Below are 27,494 nucleotides of genomic sequence, written 5' to 3'. Positions count from 1 at the left end.
CACGCAGTGACATTAAGTATACCCGCTGGGGACACACTGCATACAAGATGGGAATCAAACCACTAGGAATTGAAATGGCCAAGTATCAAGTATTTCAGTCTCAAAATTTCAATGAAGAGATAAAAGCATTGTAGACAGAGGAAGCCCACAAAGCTTTTGTTAATATTACATTTAAAAAATGATTCAAAAACATATTTTCACTGTCATGAAAAGTATCTTCTTTAAATATGACTGCCTGAAGTTGCTTTATTGTGTGTACTTATCATGTCTCTTTGGGACTGGAGGCGGGGGGGAGCCTTTGATAATGGAAGCCCCTAAAACTCACCATTGTCTCCTAGTGGGATCAAATGCTTTGTCCATGAGGGAACCAGGATAAATTCTGAGGACGCCATTGGGCGTTGCTATGTAACGGCGGACAATGTAAGTGTTCAGGCTACTCATTTCCATTTGTGTCATCCATTCATCTGTGACGTGGCTGGTAGCCATTACTTCATTTCTGACAGAGAACTGGGAAACAAAGGAAGACATAGCAGGGATCCTTTAAGACTCACATGAAAAGAGAGAGGCCTGCTGGCAGAGCTTCCCAAAGCTCTCTTGCAGAGAAGCCAAGCCCAATTACTTTTTAAAAATCGTTCCACAGCAGATGGATACAGCCAAACTTGGTGAAACAAAAGCTTCCTGAAATATAGCCAGTGGACGTGTGATTTACTTAATTGTTCATCCTAGCTAGGCTTTCTGTGTTTAAGAGGAAAGATCCTATAATGCAGCACTAAATACACACCCAGACACACATACAAACACGTGTACACACACCCCCTAAAGCTCTGCTTCTTAAACTGCATCACATTTATCTCAACAGACAGTAGGGGCACTTTACTTCATTCCCCTGGGAAAAACGGGGCTGGAAAGTTTCACTGGTCTCTAACTCACACCCCCCTACCAAGAAAGCCCCTAGTGCATCTAAGCCTTAAAGAGATTCTTCATCTGGCCCATAGGGCTTCTTAATCCATCAGAAGGGTCCTCGCCGGCCAGCCTCCCCTGGGCCACACACTCTGCCTTTCTGGCTCTCCAGCTGAGAGGCACAGATCCAGAGCTCGGCTTCCCACTTCAAAGGTTCCCTACCAGAACCCCCTCCCAGGCCTGTGGAGGGGTGCAGCAGAAGTGCAGCCCCGGGACAGCACTCACTTTGAGCCCCGGGTTAGCAATGAGGCGGGTGTTGTCGCTGAGATAGGCTGTGTAGTGTTCCACCATGCGCTTTGTCTCCGGCTGGCTGAGGTGCTCATAGGGGGAGGAAAAGCTGCCAGCAGACAGCATGACGGTTGGACTTTCTGAGAGAGAAGGAAACAAAGCAGGCCTGAGAACACGGAGCCTGCATCTCAGGCCCAAACAAAAGCATGGCTAAGGCTCTGCCCATCTGTCAGCTGTGGTGGCTTAAAAGTCCTCCCTAAAAAAAAAAAAAAAAAAAAAAAAAAAGTCCTCCCTAAGGAAAGCAAAGAACTCCACACTGGAAGGAGCTGGGAAAGAAAAAAGTCAGATCCTCTCCCTGCAGGGAGCTTACAGTCCTGAGTGAACCTAAAGAGATACAAGAGCTGAGAATGACAAATAGTCAACACATCTTAGGTCTACATATAGTATCCTACACTTATTACGGTCGAGGAGGCAGCATATGACATGGAGCCAGACTGGGCTGAGCCTGGGCTCTACCATTTCCTGGCTGTGTGATGCTGGGCAAGTTGTAATACATGTGATGTTTTTATCATCTGCAAAGTGGGGGAAATAGCAGCGCCGACCTTATAGAGTTATGGTATTATACTAGTTAATATACACAAAGCAAATGATTTAATAAATGTAAAGTATTTAGAACAGAGCTTGCACAACTCAAGTGCTTCTGTAAGTGTTAACTCTTATTGTTCACGTTAGTATGATTATCGAGGAAGAAGGAAAAATGGAAGAGTGGAGTCGACGCAAAAATCAACTAAAAAAATTCTTCTCGCAGACAGGGACAGCCAAACATGGCATAAACAAAATCTATGGAAACAACGGAGTAGTTAATATACACATATTTAATTGTTGGTCTTATCTAAGAGGAAAAGCCCAGTTCTCTGTTTACGACAGAAATCCTTGCAATGAATTACATTTTGAAACAAAAACACTACATCTCTGTCTCTGAAATTTTACTCTTCAATCGTCTATTTTTTTTTTTTTTTAATTTTAATGGAAATACATTTTTTTTTTTAAATTAATTTATTTTTGCCTGCGTTGGGTCCTCGTTGCTGCGCGCGGGCCTTCTTTTTTTTTTTTAGTTGCGGTGAGCGGGGGCTACTCTTCATCGCCGTGTGCGGGCCTCTTATTGCGGTGGCCTCTGTCACCTTGGAGCACCAGCTCTAGGTGCGCAGGCTCAGTAGTTGTGGCACACGGGCCTAGCTGCTCTGCAGCATGTGGGATCTTCCCGGACCAGGGCTCGAACCCGTGTCCCCTGCACTGGCAGGCGGATTCCCAACCACTGCGCCACCTGGGAAGCCCCAATCGTATATTTTTAAAAGCATTAGAAAGCACTATCACATGTCCTATCTCATTTAAATCTGTGGGTCCTTTTCTTTTCCTTTGTTAGTTCTCACTCACAGTGTTTTGTTTCCTTGTGGCCTGGTTATCTCTGACTGGACACTGTACTTAACAAATTTGTAGGAAATGCTGAGGCTTAACAGGATGGGAATATCTTCCTCTAGAAAGGATACTGCATCTTGTGCTACACACCAAGATGAGGCAGGAGATGGTAAGGTGAAAACAGTTCCCAATAAGGAGACAGGATACTGGCCTAAGTGCTATACGGGGAGACTCTGGTATTCAACAAGTCCACGATGAATGAGCGCTTGAGGTTCCTTAGACAACTCAGATGACAGCAATCCCATGTCAAGGGCTGATTTAGTTCCAATTCACCTTTACCCTAAAGATATAGTCCTTTGGGAACTCTGCTAAAAGCATGTATGTGTGTGTGGAAGGGAGGAGTTTTCCTTGTGAGTCTTCTCCTTTTGAGAACCTTGGATTTGATTTTGGCCTCTCTTCCTAGCCCTGAGCAGCTACCTAAAGCACAATTTCACAGTTGTTTCTTCTGTATTGATAAATATGTACACTGTAAAAGCAGCTTTAGGGGTTGGCTTCCTTCTCTGTGTTCTTATATTCTCCTAGACTTAGGTCCACTACCGATTAGGTTAGTTCTCTGATACTTTTCAAAAAATTTAAGAAAGGTTCCATCCAGGATTTTTGGTTGAACCCAGCAGGATGGGTCAGAATTACCTAGTCTTTCTTTACCAGAAGACAATGCTTCCAGTAATGCTATGTCTCCTTTAACTTTCATATCATCATGGTATAGCTTGGGAGTTATTATTATATTCATATCAAGGAGAAGAAAGGCAGAGGCTTAAAAAAGTTAGGTTGCCTAGCAGTGAATTCATGTGTATATACTCATGGGGTCCTCCGTGCAAGGATGTGCCAGAGAGAGAGGACTGTCCTGGAACTCAAAGAGCTTAGGAACCAATTGGAGAGACAAGGATAAAGAAAAAAGAGGAAAACAACAATACTGGAACAACACAATAATATAAGAAATGTCTCAGGGACAAAAGAGTTGGGCCAGAGGAAGGAAAGGAGAGACAACTTGGGGAGTGGGCCTTTCCTGTAGTGACATGGATTGAAGGAGAGAAAAAACCAATATATAGGACCCAAAGCTTTACGGCCAGGAGCTAGACACATAGCTCTAATTTACATAAGATACATAGTACTTATATACACACTTGTGTACTTAATTGCACTGGATGATATACTCTTTTAAAATTCCTCTCTGCCTCTTTGTGTACCAAGAAAGACAATGTCCCCTCCTTCAGCCCTCTTGAAGGGAGCTCTGACGTACATTTAATACCTTGCCTCAAAATCCCCATCATCAATGAAATTAGATGGAAACCACTTATTTGCCATTGTTTCCCTTATTTTCCATTTCTTTAAAAAAATATTTCAATTATCCTGCTTCATTTTCATTACCAACTGCTACTAAACTTCCCTTGGTGACTTCTCCACACATTGTCCTGGGGGGAGTTCTATGGCCAAAGTGAAGTTGGGTGGTACAGTGGAAAGAGCACCCACTGAAAGTCAGACACTGGCATAAGGTCTGTCTGTGTGCCCCAGGATCAGCCCACTAGTCCTATGTAAAGTATGGGAGTTGATAAAGCTCTACGTTTTCTGGGCATCTCTGTGAGGCAGCACCGTCCAGCTGAAATACAATGCAATCCCCAATTGTAATATAAAATTTTGCAGTAGTCACATGAAGAAAAGCAAAACCAAAGAGGTTAAATTAATTTTACTAGTATATTTTATAGATGCCAATATATCCAAAACATTACCACTTTAACATGTAATCAATACAAAAAATTAAGCATGTATTTTATACTTACAGTAAATCTCAACTTGGTCTAGTCACATTTTAAGTCCTCAAAAGCCACATGTGGCTAGCGCCTACCATATTGGACAGTGTAGCTATGAGCGATTAGCCAAAGGAAATAAAAAATCTAGGCTTGAGCTTTTTTCTCATCAAGAAAAACTGCTGCACTTCACTGTCTCAAATTTTAAAAGAACGACCTTGCAAATCAACTATACAAGTTGCCATCCCTGGCCCTCTCCAAGTCGTCCACACCACTGGAGTGTGTCATAGATGAGACTACTTAGGCTGCCTACTCTCTTGATCTCATTTCCAGGCAGAAACTCTATAGGATGGAATTCAAAAGAGAAACCCAAACACAACTGCTCTCATTTGGAACCCAGAGACTGCTGACTTCTATCTTTGATCCTCCTCCCACCTGTGGCCCCTCTATTCAGTTTTCCAGGTGTCTAATGATTCTTATTCACTTTTTGAACCCTAAGTATTTTCAACACTGAAAAAGAGAATACCTGTTTTAAAGTACTGTGACTACACTGTGATGTACTGACAACATACACTACGGATGCCTAGTATGTGCCTTGCACATGGCAGCATGCAATAAAAGGGGCAAATCAGGCATGGGAGAAGCATGAGCCCCATCTCAGCCTTGCTACTTTCTGTGTTACCGTGGGAAAGTTATGTATTTCAGTAAACTCAAACATCCTCATCTGTAATAGTTCAACTCAGATGATGAATGTAAAGTACCGGGCACAGAACACATGTAAATTCCCTTTTGCTTCCTTTGAATTATTTGCCTATCTCCTGAGCTCTTTTCAAGCAGGGACCTGTGATAGATACAGATATGCTATATAGATATATAGGTATGCTACCCTTAGACCCTTAACCATTTCTCCACCTCCTGCCTTGTATCCCTATATCGGTGTGCTTGCCTCTAGTGGGCCATACCTGTCACTCTCCTTGATGGACATTTTTTGGGTTGCTAAAACCTCTTTGTCCAGCACTAGCAGAAAGCTGAAAGTGACTAAGGAATACAAAAGTCCAGCTCCCTTTCTTGAGTCTGGGCAAACTCTGTGATGTAATTTGCACTCCAAAGCCCCTCACGGGATTAGGCTGAGGCTGGAATGTCACTTAAAATCAGACTCTTGCTTGCTTTCTCCTCCTTCCTTATCCTGTTTCCTTCACCTCCTCACTAGTTTCTTCTGAGAGTTCAGCCTTAACAAATCACCAACGCACAAATCTTCATCTCAGCGTCTGACGGAGAATCTGATACCAGGCAAGGCCTCAAATTGTTTTTACATTTGCCTCCCCACACTGGCACTGCAGGTACTCAACATCTCAATTCAAACTGATACTCATGGTGAGCTGCTGTGAGGAAGACCACAAAGGAAGCTGAGAAGCGCCAGGGCTTTACCTAGCGTGGCCAGCTGTTTGAAGTGGAGGCAAGCGCTAGGCTGGCCCAGGAGGTCCAGCCGGTGGTACAGCAGCTTGCTGCTGGGGACAGTGTTGAGGTTCTTCAGTTGTTTGACAGGTATTTCCGGTTGTATCACCACAATACAGAGAATGAAGGAAGTGTCTTGCACCTGGAAAAATCAAGAAAGAAGTTCTAATACAGAAAATGAAAGTTCCAGGGGAGAGCGACTTTGCCTACATTATTTTCTGCTCTCTCTGTCTTCTACTCCACATGGAAAAACATTTGATGAGTGAAGGAAAGACATGGAGACGGGGTAGTAGAAAATGGCTCTAGCAAAAGATTACATTTTCTAATTTTTATTTTCCTTTCTGATCGAGGGAAATTAATGAATGTAACAGAAAATTATGGAGCTAATGAAGGGATCAGAAAATAGTTCCTTTGAAACAGTACCTACTCCTAGTCCTCTTTTGCTTATTTAAGTTAATGGATACAAGCTGGGACACGGCATAAGAACACAAAACTTATTTCTGTTTGGGTTTGAAATGCATTTTAAAATATACAGTTGGTTTTGAAATGACTGTTCCGAGAATTGACTACTTTAAATGCCAATGATAAATCCATATAACACGGCCCATCCAGAATCTGGTTTACTCATTCTATTCCCAAAGAACTCTTTCTTTGCTCTTGGTTGGAGGTGACTAGGATCTCAGACTCATGAAAAGCGCAAATCCTAGAGCTCCCTTGCAAGGCTGGACTGACTTGTCCTTTCAGACAAGGAAAGGCAAGTGTGCTGTAGCTTGGCCTCATTTACGCTCCTATGTAGAGACAGGAGTACTTTCAAATTCATTTTGCTCCTACTAACGGATGCTTGAATAAAATTTGGTGGGGAAAATGACCACTAATGAGTCAAAAGCCAAGTCAAACTACTTAGTTCCAGCTCCTTGACTTAAAAATACAAGAAAGTCAAACTTCTCTAAGTCCATTATATTAAGAGATAAACAGAATCTATCTAAAAGATGGTTTGTAAATAAATGAAAAGAGTGATAACCAGCTAAGTCAGAACTAAAGATGGTCAGAACCAAAGCAGTTCAAAGGATTTACTTAACAATCAAGGAGAAATTTTTTAACTAGGCAGGTTAGAGTTCAGAGTAATGTAGGATTTATGAGGATGGTTGCAGAATCTTTTTAAACACAGGGGAAATTTGCATCTTCCTGGAATTGCTTTCAAGTACCGCTGCCAAGGATATTCAATTAGATTAGCAAACTTAATCCTCTTCCTCCACCCAACAAATTAGAGAGTGACAGAGTGTTCTGAAGTGGCATTTACTACTTCCCCTCTTCCCATTTCACATAGTCATCCTTTGAGTTTGTTCCCTGTGTTGCATGTTCTAAGGAACCAAAAGGCAAAAACTTTACCAGAATGACCAGAATATAGTTTTATAACTGGGTCAATTCTGTAAGAGAGGAAAAAAAAAATTACGCTAAGCATCTAAACGCAACACTTATAGTTTTTAGCTGGAAAGGAAAACAGATTTCAATACAGGTCTTCTTCTTATTGTGTTCTTAGCGGAAAAAATAGTCTTTGCAATAAAGAGCTATGTATAACATATCTAGAAGAGCTCTCCATGACTGGGGAGTGGTTTTTTTCACTGACTGTCCATGGGATTCATGGTTTGAAGTGAACCGTGACCGTGTAACACAGGAATATTGCAATACCTTCTGATGGTCAATAGTTCCTTCTGTCACAGCATGGAGCCTCATACGCTCAAAGATGGACTGGGGTTACACAGTGACAGAGTAGTAATCTCTTAATACTGCTAACGTAATCTCTCATTTTACCTTTAAATTAATTCAGTGAAAAAATCCACCAGTACCTGCTATATCTACAGATGCTAAGCAGTTTAACCTATTATTATCAACATAAACTAAATCTATTTAAATTATATTTAGTAGAAGAATCCATTTTATTCCTGAGGACAAGAAGAGTACCTATTTACCCCTCCCTCCAGTGTTACTAAAAAAAGCTTAAAAATACTTATTCTTATTCCTGGGGAACCAGGCAAGCCTTTTTAACTTCAATTTCATTATTTATTACCTCTTTAATTTTTCACTTAATAGTGATGTTCTTAACAATTTCAGAACTCTGAGTAAACTAACACTTCTACCTCAAGTGACTACACGATGATATCCATTTGGCTAAGTAGAGTAGCCAGAATTTACCTGTATGACTGAAGAAAGACCATCTTAAGAAGGTAATACTTCTTTCCAAAATGTTAACACTAGGTTTATTTACGGTACAAAGAAGGTCTTAAAATGCCTCCATTTCCTTCTTTCTCTTTTAATGCCAACAAACATTAATATAGATATTTTCCCAGGATATAACTGTAATTGCTTTCAATCAGGATATACCGTAAGATAATAAGATAAGGAATCTCCAATTTCAAATATAAAAGTATTCTTCAATTCAGAAGTCTGGTACCTGGCTCACTCTTTCTGATGTGAAAAATTAAGCAATTAGACGTTATTTAATAATTGTATAATTGTAAAAATAAGGGCAGATGGTGCAATCATTCTCAAAAAAATTCCTGAAAATGAGCTGACTCAGGGGGTTTCAAAATAGACTTTGACCTTTTTCAAATCTGCATTATCAGTACGATATCAATAGAATTAGGCTTGTAAACGTGTTTCTCAATTGGTTTTATTATTTTGTTTAATTTCATTTCCATTTTAGAAATTACCCTTGCCACACGATGCTTTAAAAACCAGACAGAAAGGTCAGAGGAGAGTCACGTCTGAAGGTGTGTTGGCTACTCCTAATTCCTGTCATTCCTATGCAGACGCTGTACAGAGTTGTTGAATTCTCTGCTTCTACCACTAAGCTGGATGCTCTATGAGGGCAGAGGCAATATAATTCTTCTTTATTCTTCTTAGTTCATAGTCAATGTTCAACAAGCAGTTTTTAAATGAATGAATAAACAGATCCATTTGGAGTCAACAACAGGTAGAACAGCAGATATGGTCCTCCAAGAGAATCTCAAGTATGACTGCATTTTAAGTTTAATGATTAATATTTGATGATAAAAAAAAAATCAAAGTCCACTATTCTTTTAGTCAATTACAGTATTTAGGGCCCCATAATAGCATTATTATGCTATGCTTGGAAGAGGGACTAAAGGACAAAAACATAAGTAAGATGGACAGTGTGTCAGATTCTATTTCTCTATGATTCTTCAAGGCCTAGTATCTGAACGAGGCTAGTGAAAGAAAGCTGAAGTGCATGCCACAGGTACGGCTACACTGTCAATCTACTTGTGACACGTGGGAATAATCCACATTCTAATCTAAACCTTCCTTTTCCTTGGCATCAACAGAGGACATTTATGGTTTCATATCTCCTTTTCAACTCCCAACTTCCGCAATATGAGTTGAAAATGATAAAAACAAAAGTGGACACGATCTAAATGTGTATTAACAGGGGACTGTTAAAAGAAGTTTGACCCGTCTATGTAATGCAATACTACAGAGCCATTAAAGTTGTGTGCACACGTACATACACACACAGAGATACATGCTGTGTGTGAATAGTAATTTTCTGGAAAATGATCAAAGTGGTTACCTCTGGGAGACGGGAGGTAAAAGTCAGGAGGGGAAAGGGCAGAGGTCACTTTTTTATTTTTTATATGGCTTGATTTATTCATCATGAACAATGACTGGTTTTATAAACAAAAAAGGAAAAAAATATATAAAATTTCTGTGGAATCTCTTCTTTTTTCCAATCACTTTAAAACTGATTAGTAAACTTTGTCAGACCAATGTTCCCTACAATTCCTGTATGAGGAAGAATGCAGCACCCCACAGCTCCTCAGGCAAAGGAGGCTTCCTCTCACTCACCATCTTCCAGGCATAGCTAACGTTGTAGGCCTCCTTTCCAGTTTCTCTCAGCTTGTTTATGTGCCAGGACAGGGATGAGTTCACAGGGACTGCGATAATCTGGCTGCCCAGAGGGAGGCTGCGTTGGCAAACAATGCAATACTTCAGGTAAATGATAAAATGAAGCACTTAATTAAAGGCAGGGAAGATGCTGTGAGTCAATGACCACCTCCTGATTTTGAAAAGCAATGAAGCTCATCACTTTTGAAAGAGATAATGTGAGATTTTCAATTTTGTAAAAGCATTCTGTCAGCTCTGCACCAAAAACATTCCTTACTCTCTACCCTGCCCCCCAGTTGTAATTCTTTCCAGAGACCAACTTGTCTCAAATCACTCAGTCATTAATTTACAACCAATGAGCACAAAGACCCATTTCTCCATAGGTTACCATCTGCCAAAATAATGTATCACGGTGGGAAAAAATCCAATCTGTTCCTTATTTCAAGAGAAAACGTTGTATATGATTGTGCTGTCAACTTGGAATGGACGCTACTTTGCCAAGCTATTTTTTGGCATGCTCTGGAGCTGGTCCTCAACTTAACCCTCTTACTTTGCCAAAACTTTTCCACTTGATATAACTGGAGCATTTTAAAAAACGAGATAAGATATATCTGATTTTACAACTAAAGGCAACATGAACATAAGAATTTGATTTACAAGACATTTCCCCCAAATAATAGTTCTGAGAGATCTTACCTGTTTTACAAAGTAAACAAAATTTTGGCTACGATCCTCATATTAAAAATTACACTTTTGATACCATTAAAATAAGTTGTACACTTGTTTTATATCCTATTATAAACACTCGTATTTGACCTCAATGGATCCTATTCTCAGAGAAAAACAAAATACTACGACCCTCATCTTTTCCTTACCTTAGGATATTTTGCCGCACCAACTCAAATTTGGGGATATTTTCATAATGGATGATATCAGTATGAAGGGGGGGTTCCGATAGTAAATATGGCCTGGTAAGAGATGGGTGCATAAGGGTATACCCTGAAATAAGAAAACAAAAACGCATGCTATGAGAAACATGTCGTAGGAAGTACTGATTCTGATAAAAGTGCCCATCACAAGTTTGAAATACGGGATACTCTGGGATGGCTGCCCGACACTCAATTTCTCAGTCTGTAACTCACCAGTCCAATAAAAAAACTGAACTTATTTTATGTGTTCTTGCATGAAACTCTGGAAGTGTAGCAAGACACCTTAAATTATCGGACACCTGCCTCATCAAGAGTATTTTTGAGGTGCTGGTCATTTGGTTTTCGTTTCATAAAATATTCTAATCTATCACATAAACTTTAATGCCAGTAAATGTAAAGAAAACAATATAGACCAAAAAAGGATCCAAAGGATCACATTCTACGTTTCATTCAATCCTCAAGTCTAATTTCCTGATGTTACAAAATAACCGTTACCTATCTCTCAACACAACACAGAAACAAATGCATAATTTTCAGATTCATTCTGCCATCGTTGAGGTGTTATATGAAATGTGAGTAGTCCTAGTCACACAGTTTTTCTACAAATACAATCATTTTCCTACTTTGTTAGTATCAGAATGTCTAGATGATTTTCTCCAAGATGCTAAAGAAATCATTCTTTCCTATGATTAGATTTTAGCAGATTACCTTTGTCATCTATGAGAAAAGTATAGGAAGCCAAAGAATCTTGGTAATACGTCACATCTTCAAGGATGTAAGCCAAGTTCACATCCACTCCTACAATTCCCAGAAGGAGGTTTCCAAAATAACAGGGTTTGCTCACAGTCATTATCAAACCTGTGGGTTAAAAACAAAAAATATTCAAAGGATGGCAGAAAAGGCACCGAACAAAGGCTGGCGCTGTACTCTAGGGAACTGTGGAGGCTACTATCAGACGTCTCAATTTGCTCTGAAGAAAAGTTTTCCGTGTGATACAGTAACCAAGCACTGCCTTTGCAGACAGCATAAGGGAGTTAGAGTGTGAGGAAAATAGACTCTTTTGGGGGTTCAGATATCTTAGTTAACTTAAATGGAGGGAATTTGTATATTTTGCACTATTTTTTCACCTAAAAGGATATGCTATTCCAGATCAGTGAAAGACATCAGCAACACTTAATACACATCATTCTACTTCCTGAAGTGAGGATGATTCAGTTGAACTTGAAAGACCACTGGACAAAGAATCTAAAATTCTGGGTTCTAGCCCAGCTGTGCCCCTTATGTATCATACATGTGACACTGGACGTAACTTTGAGTCTTGGCCTTCATGTCTGTTTAAAGGACACAGTAGTGACTGCCTTACTAATTTCTAGGGGTTGTTAAATGAAAGAGATTACGGATAAAGGAAAGCTTAGAAGGTACTATATTTTATTGATGAATCCTACCAAAAAACAGGAAGATGATGAGAAAAAAAAACCCTAGAGGGCTTCCTTGGTGGCGCAGTGGTTGAGACTCCGCCTGCCGGTGCGGGGGACGCGGGTTCGTGCCCCAGTCCGGGAGGCTCCCACATGCCGCGGAGTGGCTGGGACCGTGAGCCATGGCCGCTGGGCCTGCGCGTCCGGGGCCTGTGCTCCGCAACGGGAGAGGCCGCAGCGGTGAGAGGCCCGCGTACCGCAAAAAAAAAAAAAAAAAAACCTAGAAAGGTACAGAATCTTATTATCTGACCACTTAGAAGGAGACACTAAAGTTCTAAAGGAATGTATTTCTAGTCACTTGGGCCAGGAGTTGGTAAGTTTTATGTAAAGGGTCAGATAGTAGATATTTTAAGCATTGTGAACCATATATTCTCTGTTGCATATACTTTTTTGTTTCTTTTCCAACAAAGCTTTAAATGTATAAAAACCATTCTTAGCTCACAGGCCATAGAAAAACAATAGGATAATTAGGGAAAGGGAAAAGCCAAGGGGAGGAAGATGTACAGAAGGAGAGGGCATGAATAGCGGTCAGTGTGTGGCCTCAAGCCCCAGGCCAGCTGGGCTGTCCTTCCAGTTCTGCTGCTGGGCTGGGCAAGTTGTTCCACCTCTCTGAATGCATCATTTTATGTAACACATGGGGAGCTGAGACAAAGTGATCTCTAGGACCCCAGCAATTCTATAACCCTATGGCTCTAAATGAAACTTAGAACAAAAAGATGGATCGTTCCTCTCCTTCTTGCTCTTGTATTTTCCTGCACTTGATGACTCGTCCATGCTTTTGCAGCACATTAGAAAGCCTTCCTTCTATCATCACCAGGAAGGGGATTTGGATCTCTGAAGTCTTCTACAGAGAGAATCATGTCTGATGTCCACTCCAAGTATTACTGAGTTGTTGTGATTGCAAAGGCCAATTAAATGCATCACTTGGTAGAAAGAAGTGGATGCAACACTGAAAAACCTTGTGAAAAGTTATGCCCTGTTACAGGATAAGTAAGTTCGGGGATGTACAGCACAGGGACTATAGTTAACAATACAGTATTGCATATTTGAAAGTGGCTGAGAGTCGATCTTAAAAGTTCTCAACACAAGAAACACATTATTACTATGTGAGGTGGTTGGTATTAACTAAGCTTACTGGGGTCATTATTCTGCAATATATACATATATCAAATCATTATGGTGTACACCTAAAACTAATGCTATGTTGTATGTCAATTACATCTCAATAAGACAAGAAAAAATAAAAGTTATGCAATGGGTGCCTGTTATAATTTCAAAAGCATTCTTTAAGTAGTCAACGTTTAGAATGCTATCTATTGGTTTTAGAACATTTTAAAAATAATAAGTAACTAAGAAGGTTTTAAAAATGCATTTTGGAGGAGGGTTTTACTCAGGTATCCCTGGACAAAGGGGTTACAAAGTGATGCGAGCAGCGCTGTGAGGGTCGGCAGGGAGACAGAGGTCACGGGCTGCACACCACATTCCCCCGGGTTTTGGTCTAAGATTAAAGCCAGTTTCATAGAGTAGTGAAGTACAACAGAAACACTCAGAGATCACATGCTCACTTCAAAATTCTATTCTCCTCTGGACACACTGAGAGCAAGCCTGATGAAAGAAACGCAGTCTTACTTCGCAATTAGCAATTTCAACAGAAGACTCTTTATCCCATTGTGGTAAATAAAGTATGCTAAGCTCCTCCTACACTTAATGAAATACCCCTACGCCCTCCCTACTTTAATTTAAAGCACACAGACTTGCATTTTAAAAGAAATATGTCCAGTAACTGATATTTGAATCTGTGGAGGTTTTGAATTAGAGCCACGTAAACATGAGTTTCCCTAGACTCAGGGTCCCCTTGTCATGGAGCTAGAAGAGGTGTCACCCAGTAATTCTAGGGACTGAAGATACAAAGATGAAAATGACACACTCAGGTAAGGGAATGCAGCAGACCTGTAAACCAATCCCTGAAACTCACTGTGTAGGAGTCATAAAATAGGCCCTAAGGACTACACTTGGGAAAGCAGCTTTGCACATAATTTAATTTAATTTAAAGCATTCATGGCAGCTCTCTGGATGGTAGAGTAAATTTCAGAAAAGGTCCTACTCTGCCTGATACCACTAATGGTAAGAGAATTTGACAGCATAATCCTCTGTGCTTGTACAGGACTCAGTTTCTGCATCTGTCTCAGTTCCTTTCACACCGAATTATCATGATTCATTGATCTGTTTTTCTCTTATCAGATTAAAATGCTTGTTGAGGGTGAGATACGTGCCTTGCCCATCACTGCCTGACACAATGCTTGACAGGCATTCAGTGACGCTGGTTAACACATTAAGGTCACTCGCATTTAAGACTTGACATTTCCCTACAAAAGGAAATAACTTTATCTAAAGATGGGAGTTTCTATTCTATACACATCTGTTGGCCCTGCCAGAACTAGGAAGGATAAAAAAATTGAGGTTTGCAGTAGCTACCATATTTCTTCCTTATAGAAAGAACATGTCTACCTACTTTCTAGAAAACACAGTCTCTATAAGGCTTATTACTTTTTATACATGAGTCTTCTCTGAATATCTATTTGTGAAAATTCCTAGTTAATGGAACATAAAAACAAGATCTCATATGGTGATGCTGTCTGTCTAGTCATTAGCTGCCTCTTCAACCTTCTCTATCAAGAAAGAAGGGAGGGAAGGATGTGGGGGGAAAAAGATAAGCAAGAATATGAGGAGGAAAAGAAAAAAGCTGTATTTTTAGTGAGCACATACTGTTGGCTTGGCATTGTTCTAGATGCTTTACATATACTAGTGCATTTCATCTTCACAACTATTTTGATGGAAATACGATTTTTTCTACTTTAAATTTATTTATTTATTTATTTCTGGCTGTGTTGGGTCTTCGTTTCTGTGCGAGGGCTTTCTCTAGTTGTGGCAAGCGAGGGCCACTCTTCATCGCGGTGCGTGGGCCTCTCACTATCGCGGCCTCTCTTGTTGCGGAGCACAGGCTCCAGACGCGCAGGCTCAGTAGTTGTGGCTCACGGGCTTAGTTGCTCCGCGGCATGTGGGATCTTCCCAGACCAGGGCTCGAACCTGTGTCCCCTGCATCGGTAGGCAGACTCTCAACCACAGCGCCACCAGGGAAGCCCCGAAATTTTCTACTTTAAAGACCAAGAGTTTAATCATGTGAAGATGAAACACTTTACCCAACATCGTATTATGGGTAACTTGTGACATCAGGATAGTGATAACAATAATAGTAATAACAACACAAGTAAAATAATAAATAAATAAACAGCAGCCATCATTATTGAGAGGTATGCTGGGCAGTAATATAATCTTATAAACCTAATAACTCAAAGACTATTACATGAAAGATGTCATTACGTTTTGAACAGATAACCAGATGTGAATTAACAAGATTAAATACATTACCAAGGACAACAGCTAAGTGGTAGAGTGGGATTTGAAATCCTCTCCATGTCAAGCCTGTATCTATTTGACAGACATTGTGTTGCCTTGCCTTTGAGGCCGAATTCCAAGCACTTCTGACATTTATTTACCATCTGCTACGCAAAGTTACTCTTTAGTTCCAAAATCCCTAACCTTTAGATATTGGGAAATCCTCACAAAGCTTCCCTAGTAGATGTACCCATTATGTTGACTGAGGCTAGGGCAATGAGTTAAAAATAGGCCTGGGGATTTCTGCTCTAGAATACAGTGCTAACTGGACCAATGGCAGGAGGCTACACAATCCTCTGACCAGAGAAAGTGATGCCCACTCCCTTGCCTGCCCGCACTCCCTAATGCTCACATGGTAAGTATTGAACAACATTTAAAAGTTACTGTTTGACTCCTGCCCATTTCTTTCCCCCTTCCTTTAGTAGGAAGTTTTCTCCAAACTCACCATCTCCCATCTCATCAGAGAAGGGGAGGCTAAAGACAGCTTCGTCAATCATCCGGTTGGGAAGGTTGGTATAGAACCTGCCAACTGTGGTCTCCAGGTTACTCAGCTGGTTCAGCACCATCATGCTGCCCTTAATCACAGGCAAGGCTGTCCGGTCCAACACGCCATACTTCCCAGAGTTCTGTTCGGCAAGATCTCTCAGAAAAGCCAGCTCTTTCAAACCAGTCACCCCATCTAAAATAAAAAGCCAAGGGAAGACAATGTAAAACCAAACAGTGGATATTCATATAATACCTCTGCCATTTAGATCTAATAAGGGTCTGGATGAGGTCTTGCAATGCCAAGGGGGTCTTTGCAGAGACAGTGTGGACTCAGGACACAGATACCAGTTCCTGCTGATGAACAAAGCTGGAGGCGTGATCTTTCCTCAAATAGTCAAGAGGGCAAAAGAATTCTTCAAAAGGCAATGATGAAAAACACATGAGTAAATAAAGGAACCCCCCCCATCCAGCAAGGATGTTCTTCCCTTAAAGTTTAATTATAAAATTTAAATTATTGTTCTGCATTTAATATTTGAAAGCAAAAGGAATGATTAACAAGTTTGCATTTCATTTATATTAGTAGATGAAGTTGTAAGAGTTTTAAAGGATAGAGGTTTACCATTTCATTTCTTACCTCTTTGCCTATTAAACACTTGCCAAAGTCTCATGCAACTAAATGAAAGAATTATGGATTGTATTGAGTGGTGTCTCCAAACGCTGTTTTTTTGAGCTCATTTTAATTACAAATGTTTTCATGCTTTATATTGTTAGGATAATACTGGATTTGATTTATTTAGTATACTTTTTTTATGTTTAGAGTTTTAAAATTTTTGTAAAAGATTCAGGCATACTGGGCTGAATTGTTCTACAACATCTGTAATCTATAGCACAAAAATAAATTTAATAAACCTTTTTTAAAATTTTGGTTTGCTATTGTTGGAACACAGTCAAAAGGATTAGTAACTGGTCCCATATGGGTACCACTGTAAACAAATTCAAATGATTTCAGTCACTACTGAGATTCTACCAATGAGTTTTAAAAAGGTTTTGCCTCGTGTTCTTGAACTGCTTAGTCATGAAAAAAATCTGAAGCGTTCATGGTTCACCTACCTTAAGTGACTTTATCATTTCTAAATAGGAAGTATATATACTTCTAGCCTTGTAAGTCCATTTCTAAAGTCACGGCAAGATCTAATGGATATAATTTCTTTCTTCACACGCTGTATGTAAATAATTTGGATTCTGCTCCACTCAGACAATGCTAAAGGAAAGTCTGCATCAGATTATTGTTGCCTTTGCTTGACACAGAATTCACATGGGAGGTGAGTGGTAAAAAACACTTACCTCCCATGTCTGGCAGTAAAAGACAACACAGAAGATGTGATCGATCCCTGATCTTACACCCTTGATAAACTCACAGGGGCGAATGATAAAAGGAGACAACTTCAAGGCAATAAACACATTTCCTTTCTTTGTCATGTACTGCACAGCTCTTTCAAAATGTACAAGAAAAGTAACAAACAGGGACATCTACTAGACAAAGAAGCACAGTAAAGGATATCAAAGATTGGGTTACTTTATATCACTCCATTTTTTTATGTCATTCCATCATGAAATGTTATGCAGGGGTGGCAGTAGAGTCAGTAGGGTGGCAGACTGGATTATTCTATCATCAATGTGGTCATGCTGGAAACTACATTTCCCACAATCCCCTTTCTTCTATGCTTCCAGGTTAAAGGTGGCCAAAAGTGAAGTGTTGTAAGATTTAAGAGGTGAAGAGAGAGATGTTAAGAGACAGACATAGAGGAACCAGAATGTTCCAGTCCGTCCCACTCTTCTGCTCTGTGTTCAGTTCCCTTTCCCAGCTGCTGGCATACTCACCAAGCGCAACCCCACTCCAGATGCTTCACTGAGAATTCATAGGGGTAGCAGCCATGAAGAGCCAACAACCTCTCATAGACTTCTACACCAGACCTCCCAAGCAGTCTTCTGTGTTCCTAGCCTCCAGAAATCCCTGCAAGTTCCAACTTGTTCACCCAGACCAGAGCTGGTTAATAACCTTTGAGTTGTCATTTTTGCATCTTTACTCTTCCAGTTTCCCCCCCCCCATAACTGTGTACACTCTTCTTTTTTGAATTGGAGTATAGTTGAGAGTATAGTTGATTTACAATATTGTGCTGGTTTCAGGGGTACATCAAAGTGATTCAGTTATATACATATATATTTTTCAGATTATTTTCCATTATAATGAATATAGTTCCCTGTGTTATACAGTAAATCCTTGTTGCTTATCTATTTTATGTATAGTAGTTTCTATTTGTTAATCCCATACTCCTAATTTATCCCTCCCCCCCAAGCCCTTTCCCCTTTGGTGTGTTTTCTATGTTTGTGAGTCTGTTTCTGTTTTACATATAGATATGTATTATATATATAATGCATAATACATATGTATAATTTTGTATTTTTTAAGATTCTACACATAAGTGATCTCATATTTGTCTTTCTCTGACTACTTCACTTAGTATAATATTCTCTAGGTTCATCCATGTTGCTGCAAATGAGAATATTTCATTCTTTTTTGTGGCTGAGAAATATTCCATTGTATATATACACCAAATCTTTTTCTTCTTTTAAACATCTTTATTGGAGTATAATTGCTTTACAATGGTGCGTTAGTTTCTGCTGTATAACAAAGTGAATCAGCTATACATATACATATATCCCCATCTCTTCCCTCTTACGTCTCCCTCCCACCCTCCCTATCCCACCCCTCTAGGTGGTCACAAAGCACCGAGCTGATCTCCCTGTGCTATGCAGCTGCTTCCCATTAGCTAGCTCTTTTACATTTGGTAGTGTATATATGTCCATGCCACTCTCTCACTTCATCCCAGCTTACCCTTCCCCCTCTCTATGTCCTCAAGTCCATTCTCTACGTCTGCGCCTTTATTCCTGTCCTGCCCCTAGGTTCTTCAGAACCTTTTTTTTTTTTTAGATTCCATATATATTACACCACATCTTCTTAAACTAATCATCTGTTGATGGGCACTTGGGTTGTTTCCATGTCTTGGCTATTATAAATAGCGCTGCTATGAACATTGGGGTGCATGTATCTTCGTGAATTAGAGTTTTTGTCTTTTCCAGATATAAACCTAGGGGTGGGATTGCTAGATCATATGGTAGCACAAGTCTTAGTTTTTTAAGGAACTTCCATACTGTTTTCCATAGTGGCTGTACCAATTTACATTCCCACCAACAGTATACACTCTTATTCTGATAATAAATTTGTTGTACCAAAATTTTCATAGTGACTCTCCTTCCCTATTTGAATTGACAGAGTTAAGGGAATGTGTCAACCCTCGTGAACAAAGTTCAGAGATATCTCTCGGAGAGGTGGAAAACTTGCAATGAGGACATATTTCAGGCTAGATTAAGGGGGAGAAAGAGAAAAGATGAGAATAGTTAGAGGGAGTAACCAGAAGTTTCAAAGAATGGAATTATCAGGGGCACAGCAAGAGCACAAGATACTCAGTGGGAAGATGTAGGTACAGTGAAGAGATGGGTGACAGCAAGAAAATTTCTTTACTCAGTATCTGCCTGGGAAGACCTTCAGATTGAATGGAAAAGACATGATCACTTCCTTTTATGTTTCCTTACTCCTGTACTATTGCATTTAATTCATCTGCCTTGTCTGTCTTCTTCACTGGGTCAAGGGCTTCCTGAAGACAGAGATTTTGTGTACTACAGCTCTAGGACCTCAGTGCACTATGTTGTATATGGCACATGCTTGATAAACACAACATATCTTGTATATTTATTATCACAGCAATCCTATGAAGACTTTGTTCTTTTCATTTTACAGATAAAACTGAGGCCCTCAAGAGATTAAGTAATTTGCCATAAGCCACATGGCTAGCAAATGGAGACTGAAACTGAGAACCTCTAGACACCATCCCCTGTGTTCCTCCATGTGTATGCAGTCCACAAAAATATCTGCAAAAAAATCATGCTGGCCAAAACACAGATTCCTGGACCCCATCTAAGAGGGTCTGAGTACAAATTTGTAGATACTGCCTGGGAGTCTGCATTTAAAAAATGAGTCTCTAATATATCCTTATCCCATTAAAATATGAGAACCAGTGTCCCTAAAGCCACCTGGTTTTATCCACTTTATCCAATCTGAAAGTGGATAGGGGAGATAAAAGCCCATAGGTGGGAAGGGCTGCTGGATCAAGACATGCTCTCTTAAAAACAAGAGAATAGGGTCACTTTGAACACTGAGGAAAAGGGACCCAAAGAAGAGGACAAAGAGCTGTGTATTAACAGGTGGGAGGGACATGACACAGCAGAGAGTTTGGAAAATTGGGCTTTCATCTGGAGGATGGTTAAATTGCTGAAGGAAAAATAATGAGTATTTCTCCAGATTTGCTAGTTTACTAAGCCCTCTCACATATTGTCTGATTTAATAGCAACACAATCAACCTTAATGAGCACCTAGCAAGTGCCTGGCACCATCCTGGGTGCCTACCGTATGTCAGGATTCACAATAACCCTGTCAAGTAGATAATTCTCATCTCCAATGACACAGCTAAGGAAGGGGAGGTGAAGAAAGTGTCACAAGAGGCTCCAGGTAGTGATTCCGCAGGGAAATGTGATAGTCACAGTCCTGGTTATACAGAAGAATCTAGGTCAGTACTTCAGCTTCCTGCTCTTAAATCAATGAGATAAGTTAATAACCTCTATGCAGTATCAAAATCCAAGAATATGAGGAGAAGTGAAAAAAATGGAGCTGTACAGAATCTTGTGCAAGACCACATAACTGGTGACGGTTTAGAAATGAGCAGCTGGCCGGAGAGAGAGAGATGTAGAGACAGGGACATCCTAACACCCTGAGTACCCATGGGAGGTAGAGAAAGACAGGCTTGGGAAGGAATCTGCTTCTTATAACCTTCATCAAAGCACCCTGTGATGGTTCTTCATTAGTTTTTTTGAAAGCAGCATGCACTTAGACAGAACTTTCATCTGAAAGAAAAGAATCTCGAAACACTACCTACCGTTCATGAGGGCGTAGGTGAGAATCATTACGGAGTTGTTTAGAAAGCTATTCTCTTCACTGATGACACGGAGAGTCGCCTTTTTATCTTCTTCTGAAGAGTCCTTTGATGTAATGCCAGCAGACAGGTAAATGATGACCATGTCTGTATCTAAACAAAAACATGCAAACTGAATGTTACTTCAGAGTCTGGCTAAAGGCAGCTACTCAGTTTCTCTTTCACTGGGCTTTCCTGCCTTGAGGACCTGCCCAGTCCACCGTTCCTACTCCTGCCCGTCTGATGCCGGGCTTTTGTCTTCTCGCCTCCGCTGCTCTTTCATCCTGCCCGTGGTGGGCCACGAGGCCTCATTTACCCAGTGTCAGGTAAGGAGATGTTCCTAATGAGTCTACCAGATCGAAGAAGGTGTGTTCCTTTAGGCATCTACGGTTGTGGTAATTTAGCCATCCTAAAGGGACATCTTTCCTGCCTTCTGAAATGGAGGATTCAGAACCTGATTTACCTTTTCCTTAGTGTCTCAGGGTCTTCCCCAGGAACACACATTTTTGGGGGAACTAGGCTTTACCAAAAAAAAAAAATTATTTATTTTTGTTTGGCTCCGCTGGGTCTTAGTTGCAGCACACGGACTCTTTGTTGCTGCATGAGGGATCTTCATTGAGGTTCGTGGGATCTTTAGTTGCGGCATGCAGGATCTTTTAGTTGTGGCGTGTGGGATCTAGTTCCCTGACCAGAAATCGAACCCAGGCCCCCTGCATTGGTAGCGTGGAGTCTTAACCACTGGACCACCAGGAAAGTCCCAGGACTAGGCTTTAAAATGGTGGTTCTGCCAAGGACTCCTAAGACATGTAAGGTTATCTGACTCTATGCCAGGTAGTGCCAAAAACATTTTTGTTTTAAAACTCACCAGTGTAGGAAAGCAAAAAAAGCATGGACATAGGAGCCCGGTTGCTTGTGTTCACATCCCAGCTGTGCCACTTTCAATCTGTGTCTGGGTTGTTTCAGGCAGATTTCCTAACCTTTCTACACCTAAATGTCCTTATCTACAACAACATGGGGATAATGACAGTATTTATTTCACAGGGTTGCTGTGAGGATCAACTGGTTAATTTAAGAGTGAAAGCCAGACTTCCCTAGTGGCACAGTGGTTAAGAATCTGCCTGCTAATGCAGGGGCCACAGGTTTGATCCTTGGTCCGGGAAGATCCCATGTACCACGGAGCAACTAAGCCCACGAGCCACAACTACTGAGCCCGCATGCTGCAACTACTGAGGCCCATGCACCTCGAGCCTGTGCTCCACAAGAGAAGCCACTGCAATGAGAAGCCCGTGCACCACGACAAAGAGTAGCCCCCGCTCGCTGCAACTAGAGAAAGCCCGCACGCAGCCAAAAAATTTATTTTTTGGCCCAACGTAGCCAAAAAATAAATAAATAAAAAAATTAAATGTAAAAAAAAAAAAGAACATTAAAAAAAAAGGGTCAATTATAGTTTCAAAAAAGAGTGAAAGCCAAAGGGTGATGGTAAATAGAGGATAAAAGAGAAAAGAAAGAAACCTCAACACAAACAAAACAAAAACGAAACCCTCGCATTGGCCTGAAGTAGCACCGATGACTCTAGAGTAAATTGACTCTCCAACCAGGGCTAATGATTGGGAAGTCATTTTAGCTCAGGGTGAAAACTCCTTTCAAGCGGATTTACTCAAAAATAAAAGTGGTCCATTTCCTACCACTAAAGATGCAGAGGCTGAATGATGGCTTTAATGGAGGAAGGGAAGTAAGCCAGCTGGATTTTTATACTGTCTTTTTAATCTGAGATTCGCTGATTCAATATCTATTTTTAAGACAACCTACACAGACGTTTACCTTTTTATTGAGAAATAATGATTGATATGCTATATGCTTAATTCTTCAGGTTTTTATGGTTGTCATTTATCTGAGATTGCTTTATAGTTACTGGGGTAGGCAACCTCCAGGTTGGTCCGCCAATGATTTCACTTCCTGATATTCACATCCCTGTGTGGTCTCCCTTTGAATGTGGACTAGATTTAATGACCGGCTTCTTGTGAACCGAATGCAGCAGAGGTCACAGGGTGTCAAGAGATGGATTAGGTTACAGAAAGACAGTGGCTTCCACCTGTGTGCTCTCTCTCGGGGAAGCCAGAGAGCATGTTGTGAGCTATCCCATGGAGAGGCAAGGTACTGAGGCCTTCAGAATCGAATCTGCCAGCAACCATGTCAGTGAACTTAGAAGCAGACCTTTCTCAAGCTGAACTATGAGATGACAGCAGCTGTGGACAACAGTTTAACTGCAACCTCATGAGATACCTTTAGCCAGAGGCACCCAACCATGCTGTGCCCAGATTCCTGACCTACAGACACTGAGATAATAAATGTTTATTGCCTTAAGCCAGTGAGTGTTGGGTAATTTATTACCCAGGAATAGATAATTTAAAAAATTATCCTAACAATTATGAGGATACAATGACAGAATTTTCTTCCGTTTGTAGATTTCCATTTTAGACACTGCAACATCCTTTATTATGCAGAATTGAATAATTACTACTAAGACTTAATATATAAGCAAGTCTTAAAGCTAATTTTGATGCTTGAACAATTCTCTAATAAATATTAACTGCAAATTTAAATTACATATTTTTTCATCAGAAATTAAGATATGAAAGCTGATGTATAAAAATATCATAAGCTAGGGAATATCCCTGTCTTAAACTAGATGTCAATCTTTTTCCAGTGTTGAAAATACAGTCCTGTAAATTATTATTTTTAGGATGCTAAACAGCTCACTTAAGCTTCAGACTGGAAAATACTACTTGACCCTAGCAGGTAGAATACAGATATACCATGAAGCTAACAAACCATCGCCCTGTAGTTTGTCATTTATGTGTGATAAATTCCTGGACACCTGCAAGACTGACCTAAAATGAACTCTTGAATTTTCTTACTTGGCTTTATGATTCTGGATAAAACACGCTGTCACTGAGAGCTGGTTTTAGGCACAGGTCCACAACTGGAGAACCAGAAGGGCCTGCAGCCTGCAGCTCCTTTAGTCGCCAAGCGTATTTTCTTTCCATCCCGACAATAAGACATACACTCTGCAAGCATCCTCACTGTCTCTGCCCAGCCACTGACTCTACTCCTGCCCTATCCTTAGGCAAAATTGAGTTATTTTTCTATTTTTAGGTATCAGACCGGCCAAATTTGGTCTGATTTATTTTTTTACTTGCTAGGATATCCCCTCTCTAGTCGCTCATGGGAACATTAAGCCTTGTGATTAGTAATGTTAGGGATGAGTAATTATAGGGACTTGGGGCAGGGCAAAGCATAGCATGTACCTGGAAGAAAATGCAACCCTCTCCGTTTGACAAGTCCCTGTCTAAGCCACTAGCATTCCTTGGGGTCAGTATCAAAGGGGGGAGAGCAACACAAATTTGGGCTTTGCCCATGCCATTAGATTCCCACTCCCAGCCACCTTATTCCTTCTGCTACAAAATGACCCTCCCCAACCAGTTATCCCCCAGACAAGCCCAGAACAAACAATCCAAATGTGTCGATGGTATCTATCTATCTGGTATCTACAGATCTACCATGGGATTGAAAAAGAGTCAGCACTGGATAAAAGTTTTAGATTTTCTGATTAGTGCAAAGCAAATTAGGACAAAGCCACCATGATATATGCCATGTGGCTTCTGTTCATATGACCACCAATGTGGGGCAGATACCTTACTGTCATTCACAGACTAATCCTTACAATAACCCTACAGGGTAGACTCATTGGAATAATCCTATCCCACTGCCTTCAAACAGTGCCAGGTATACAGTAGATGCTAAATAATTGCCTGTGGAGTGAACACAAGTAATGATGTAGAGTACAAGCTCCTATGAGGAGTACATAGACCCTTCACCATGCTGTAGCCAAGGCTACTAATGGTCCTTGACCGTCTTTGGGCTTGGGGTCAACTTAGGATGTCTAGGGTATCCGCTCTCCTTTAGCCAGAGCTAGAAGGCTTTTTCTTTTTTTAAATATATATATATATATATATATATATATATATATATTTTTTTTTTTTTAATGTGGACCATTTTTAAAGTCTTTATTGAATTTGTTACAATATTGCTTCCGTTTTTTATGTTTTGGTTTTTTGGCCACAAGGCATGTGGGATCTTAGCTCCCCAACCAGGGACCGAACCCGTACCCCCTGCATTGGAAGGCAAAATCTTTAACCACTGGACTGCCAGGGAAGTCCCCAGAGCTAGAAGTCTTGAAGGAAACAGAATATCATAATAACCACAGCTAATATTTATTTAATATTTATGATGGAGCCCTGGATCTTATTATCACACCCAGTTTGCAGATGGGGAAACCAGACCTGGAGAAATCAAATAATTCACACAAGTTTAGAAAAATTTCAGAGTAGGAATTTGAACACACATTGGTTGAAATTCAAAACCCACATACTTAACCACTGTGCAACATTGCTGGAGAGCAGCTCAAACCTCTCCTTAATAAACTGGGTAATACTAATTCCTGATGTGTTTCTTTATGCAATCTAATTTGGGTTCTTTTTTCTTTGAACTGCCAGTAGAAGTTGTAAAGTGGAGGCCTGTGAGCTAAACTTTAGAAACATCTTACTTGGCCTAAAAAAGACTCATCTGAGCATTTAGAAAAAAGACATCAAAATGTGTCCAAATCTGTGATGGTCACTCTTCTTTCCATGTTTTTGCTCGCCAACATTAAGAAAACCCCCCAAAACCCAAAGGAGAAACGTTTCCTGTCAAAGCAGTCTTCTGCTAATGTGCAGGGCAGGAAGGTTTGTAAGAAGAGGTTTAATGAGGTCTCTATTCACAGTTTTAAAGCCGGAACAAATGACAACATTTGAAAATGAAGGGGTTTCACATAAAGATCCAGATTTCTGGCTTCTCTTAAAACAGAATATCTGGCAACACTGGACAGGCGTTCCTGCAAGGCAACGAGAGGCTGAACAGAAGAGCAGCTGTCTTCTTGATGGAGCATGCGTCCTCTAGCTTGCTGTGCTCCCCAAACAATCCTCATTACCTTACCTCGAGCTCACCTGACACACTCACTGCCTGGCTGCTGCCAGTATTAACATTTCTCTCCCTTACTTAAACAGTGTAATAATCATCGAAATTGGACTTCATCTCTAAAGATGGTTTGATGACTGAAGAATCAAGTAAAAAGAGCACATCTGGTGAGGAATGCCGACAGCGGACGGCAGCTGGTAAGTGGCATCCACAGGTGAATGGCATTGACCAACTAGCCAATCTGTCTTGAATCCTTGAGAGGTCAGCCTTATCCTTTGGCCTTATTGAACTATGGACAACTTTACGCTCAGCCATCCTGTAATATTGGTCTGTGGATAGCTGGTGCTTGCCAAGGCTGGCAGGCAAAATTCTAAGATGACCCCAATGACCCCCACCCTTGTATGACTTCCTCCTCTTGAGTGTGGGCATGACCAGTAATTTGCTTCTGGCCAACAGAATATGGCTAAGGTGATGGGATCATTCTTGTGACTGTGCTATATATTTGGCAAAGATGGAGGGATTCTGCAGACGTAATGAAGGTCTTAATAAGCTAACCATGAGAGAGAGTAATCTGTTTAAATCAAAAGGGAGAGTAAGCCTGATTAGGTTAGACAAGGCCTTTAAAAGAGGGTCCAAGCCTTCCCCGAAGTCAGGGGCTTGAAGAAAAGATGCTCTCCTACTGGCCTTGAAGAAACAAGTACACATGAGTTTCACAATTGCAAAGAAATGAATTCTGCCAACCACTGAGCTTGTAAGAAGACTCTGACCCTCAATGAATCCACAGACTGGGCTGACACCTAGAATACAGCCTGTGCAGTCCTAAACAGAGAAGCAACTCATGGACTCCTGACCCACGGAAACTGTGAGATAACAATACACAGAAACGTAAAACTGATACGTCATTTACCATCATTAGCTGTAATAATTACAGTAGCTTCTGTCTTTCAAGGGCCCACCATGTGCCAGGCACTAAGTTGTGCATTTATCAATGTGGTCTTAGTTTTAATGCAGACACACTGAAGAGCTTGAAATTATATTCTTTAAATTTATCTCAATAGGATACGTTCATTGAAAAAAACCTACAAACAGATTTTCGAATATAAAAGAGAAAACGACATAGATTCCTTTCAGTAGTTTCAAAGCGTGTATCTTATTTCAAATATCCTTCCCTTTACTTTAGCATGCATCCTAATTCCAGATTTTCTTTAACACATGAAAATTAAATTAGAGTGCCTTTGTACATCTGAAGGGCTGTGCTCATCTAAATGACAGCTGGTT

At 40.5% G+C, this 27,494-nt stretch overlaps 1 protein-coding gene across 3 annotated transcripts in view; it reads right to left on the bottom strand.

Moving 5' to 3' along the window:
* The window catches only part of CACHD1 (cache domain containing 1), a 233,408-nt gene that overhangs the window by 47,737 nt on the left and 158,177 nt on the right, over positions 1-27,494 (bottom strand). For all 3 annotated transcript variants that reach the window (XM_032605257.1, XM_032605238.1, XM_032605247.1), the window contains exons 8-15: positions 21,165-21,314; positions 16,073-16,306; positions 11,405-11,554; positions 10,643-10,766; positions 9,729-9,846; positions 5,838-6,006; positions 1,186-1,328; positions 326-507 (exon numbers count right to left, since the gene is read on the bottom strand). In XM_032605257.1, coding sequence (XP_032461148.1) covers positions 326-507; positions 1,186-1,328; positions 5,838-6,006; positions 9,729-9,846; positions 10,643-10,766; positions 11,405-11,554; positions 16,073-16,306; positions 21,165-21,314 — 1,270 coding nt within the window. The remainder of the gene's footprint in view (positions 1-325; positions 508-1,185; positions 1,329-5,837; positions 6,007-9,728; positions 9,847-10,642; positions 10,767-11,404; positions 11,555-16,072; positions 16,307-21,164; positions 21,315-27,494) is intronic.

The sequence above is a fragment of the Phocoena sinus genome, chromosome 1, assembly GCF_008692025.1.
Source record: "Phocoena sinus isolate mPhoSin1 chromosome 1, mPhoSin1.pri, whole genome shotgun sequence".
Taxonomy (NCBI): Eukaryota; Metazoa; Chordata; class Mammalia; order Artiodactyla; family Phocoenidae; genus Phocoena; species Phocoena sinus.
This window is presented reverse-complemented; position numbering and strand designations above follow the sequence as displayed.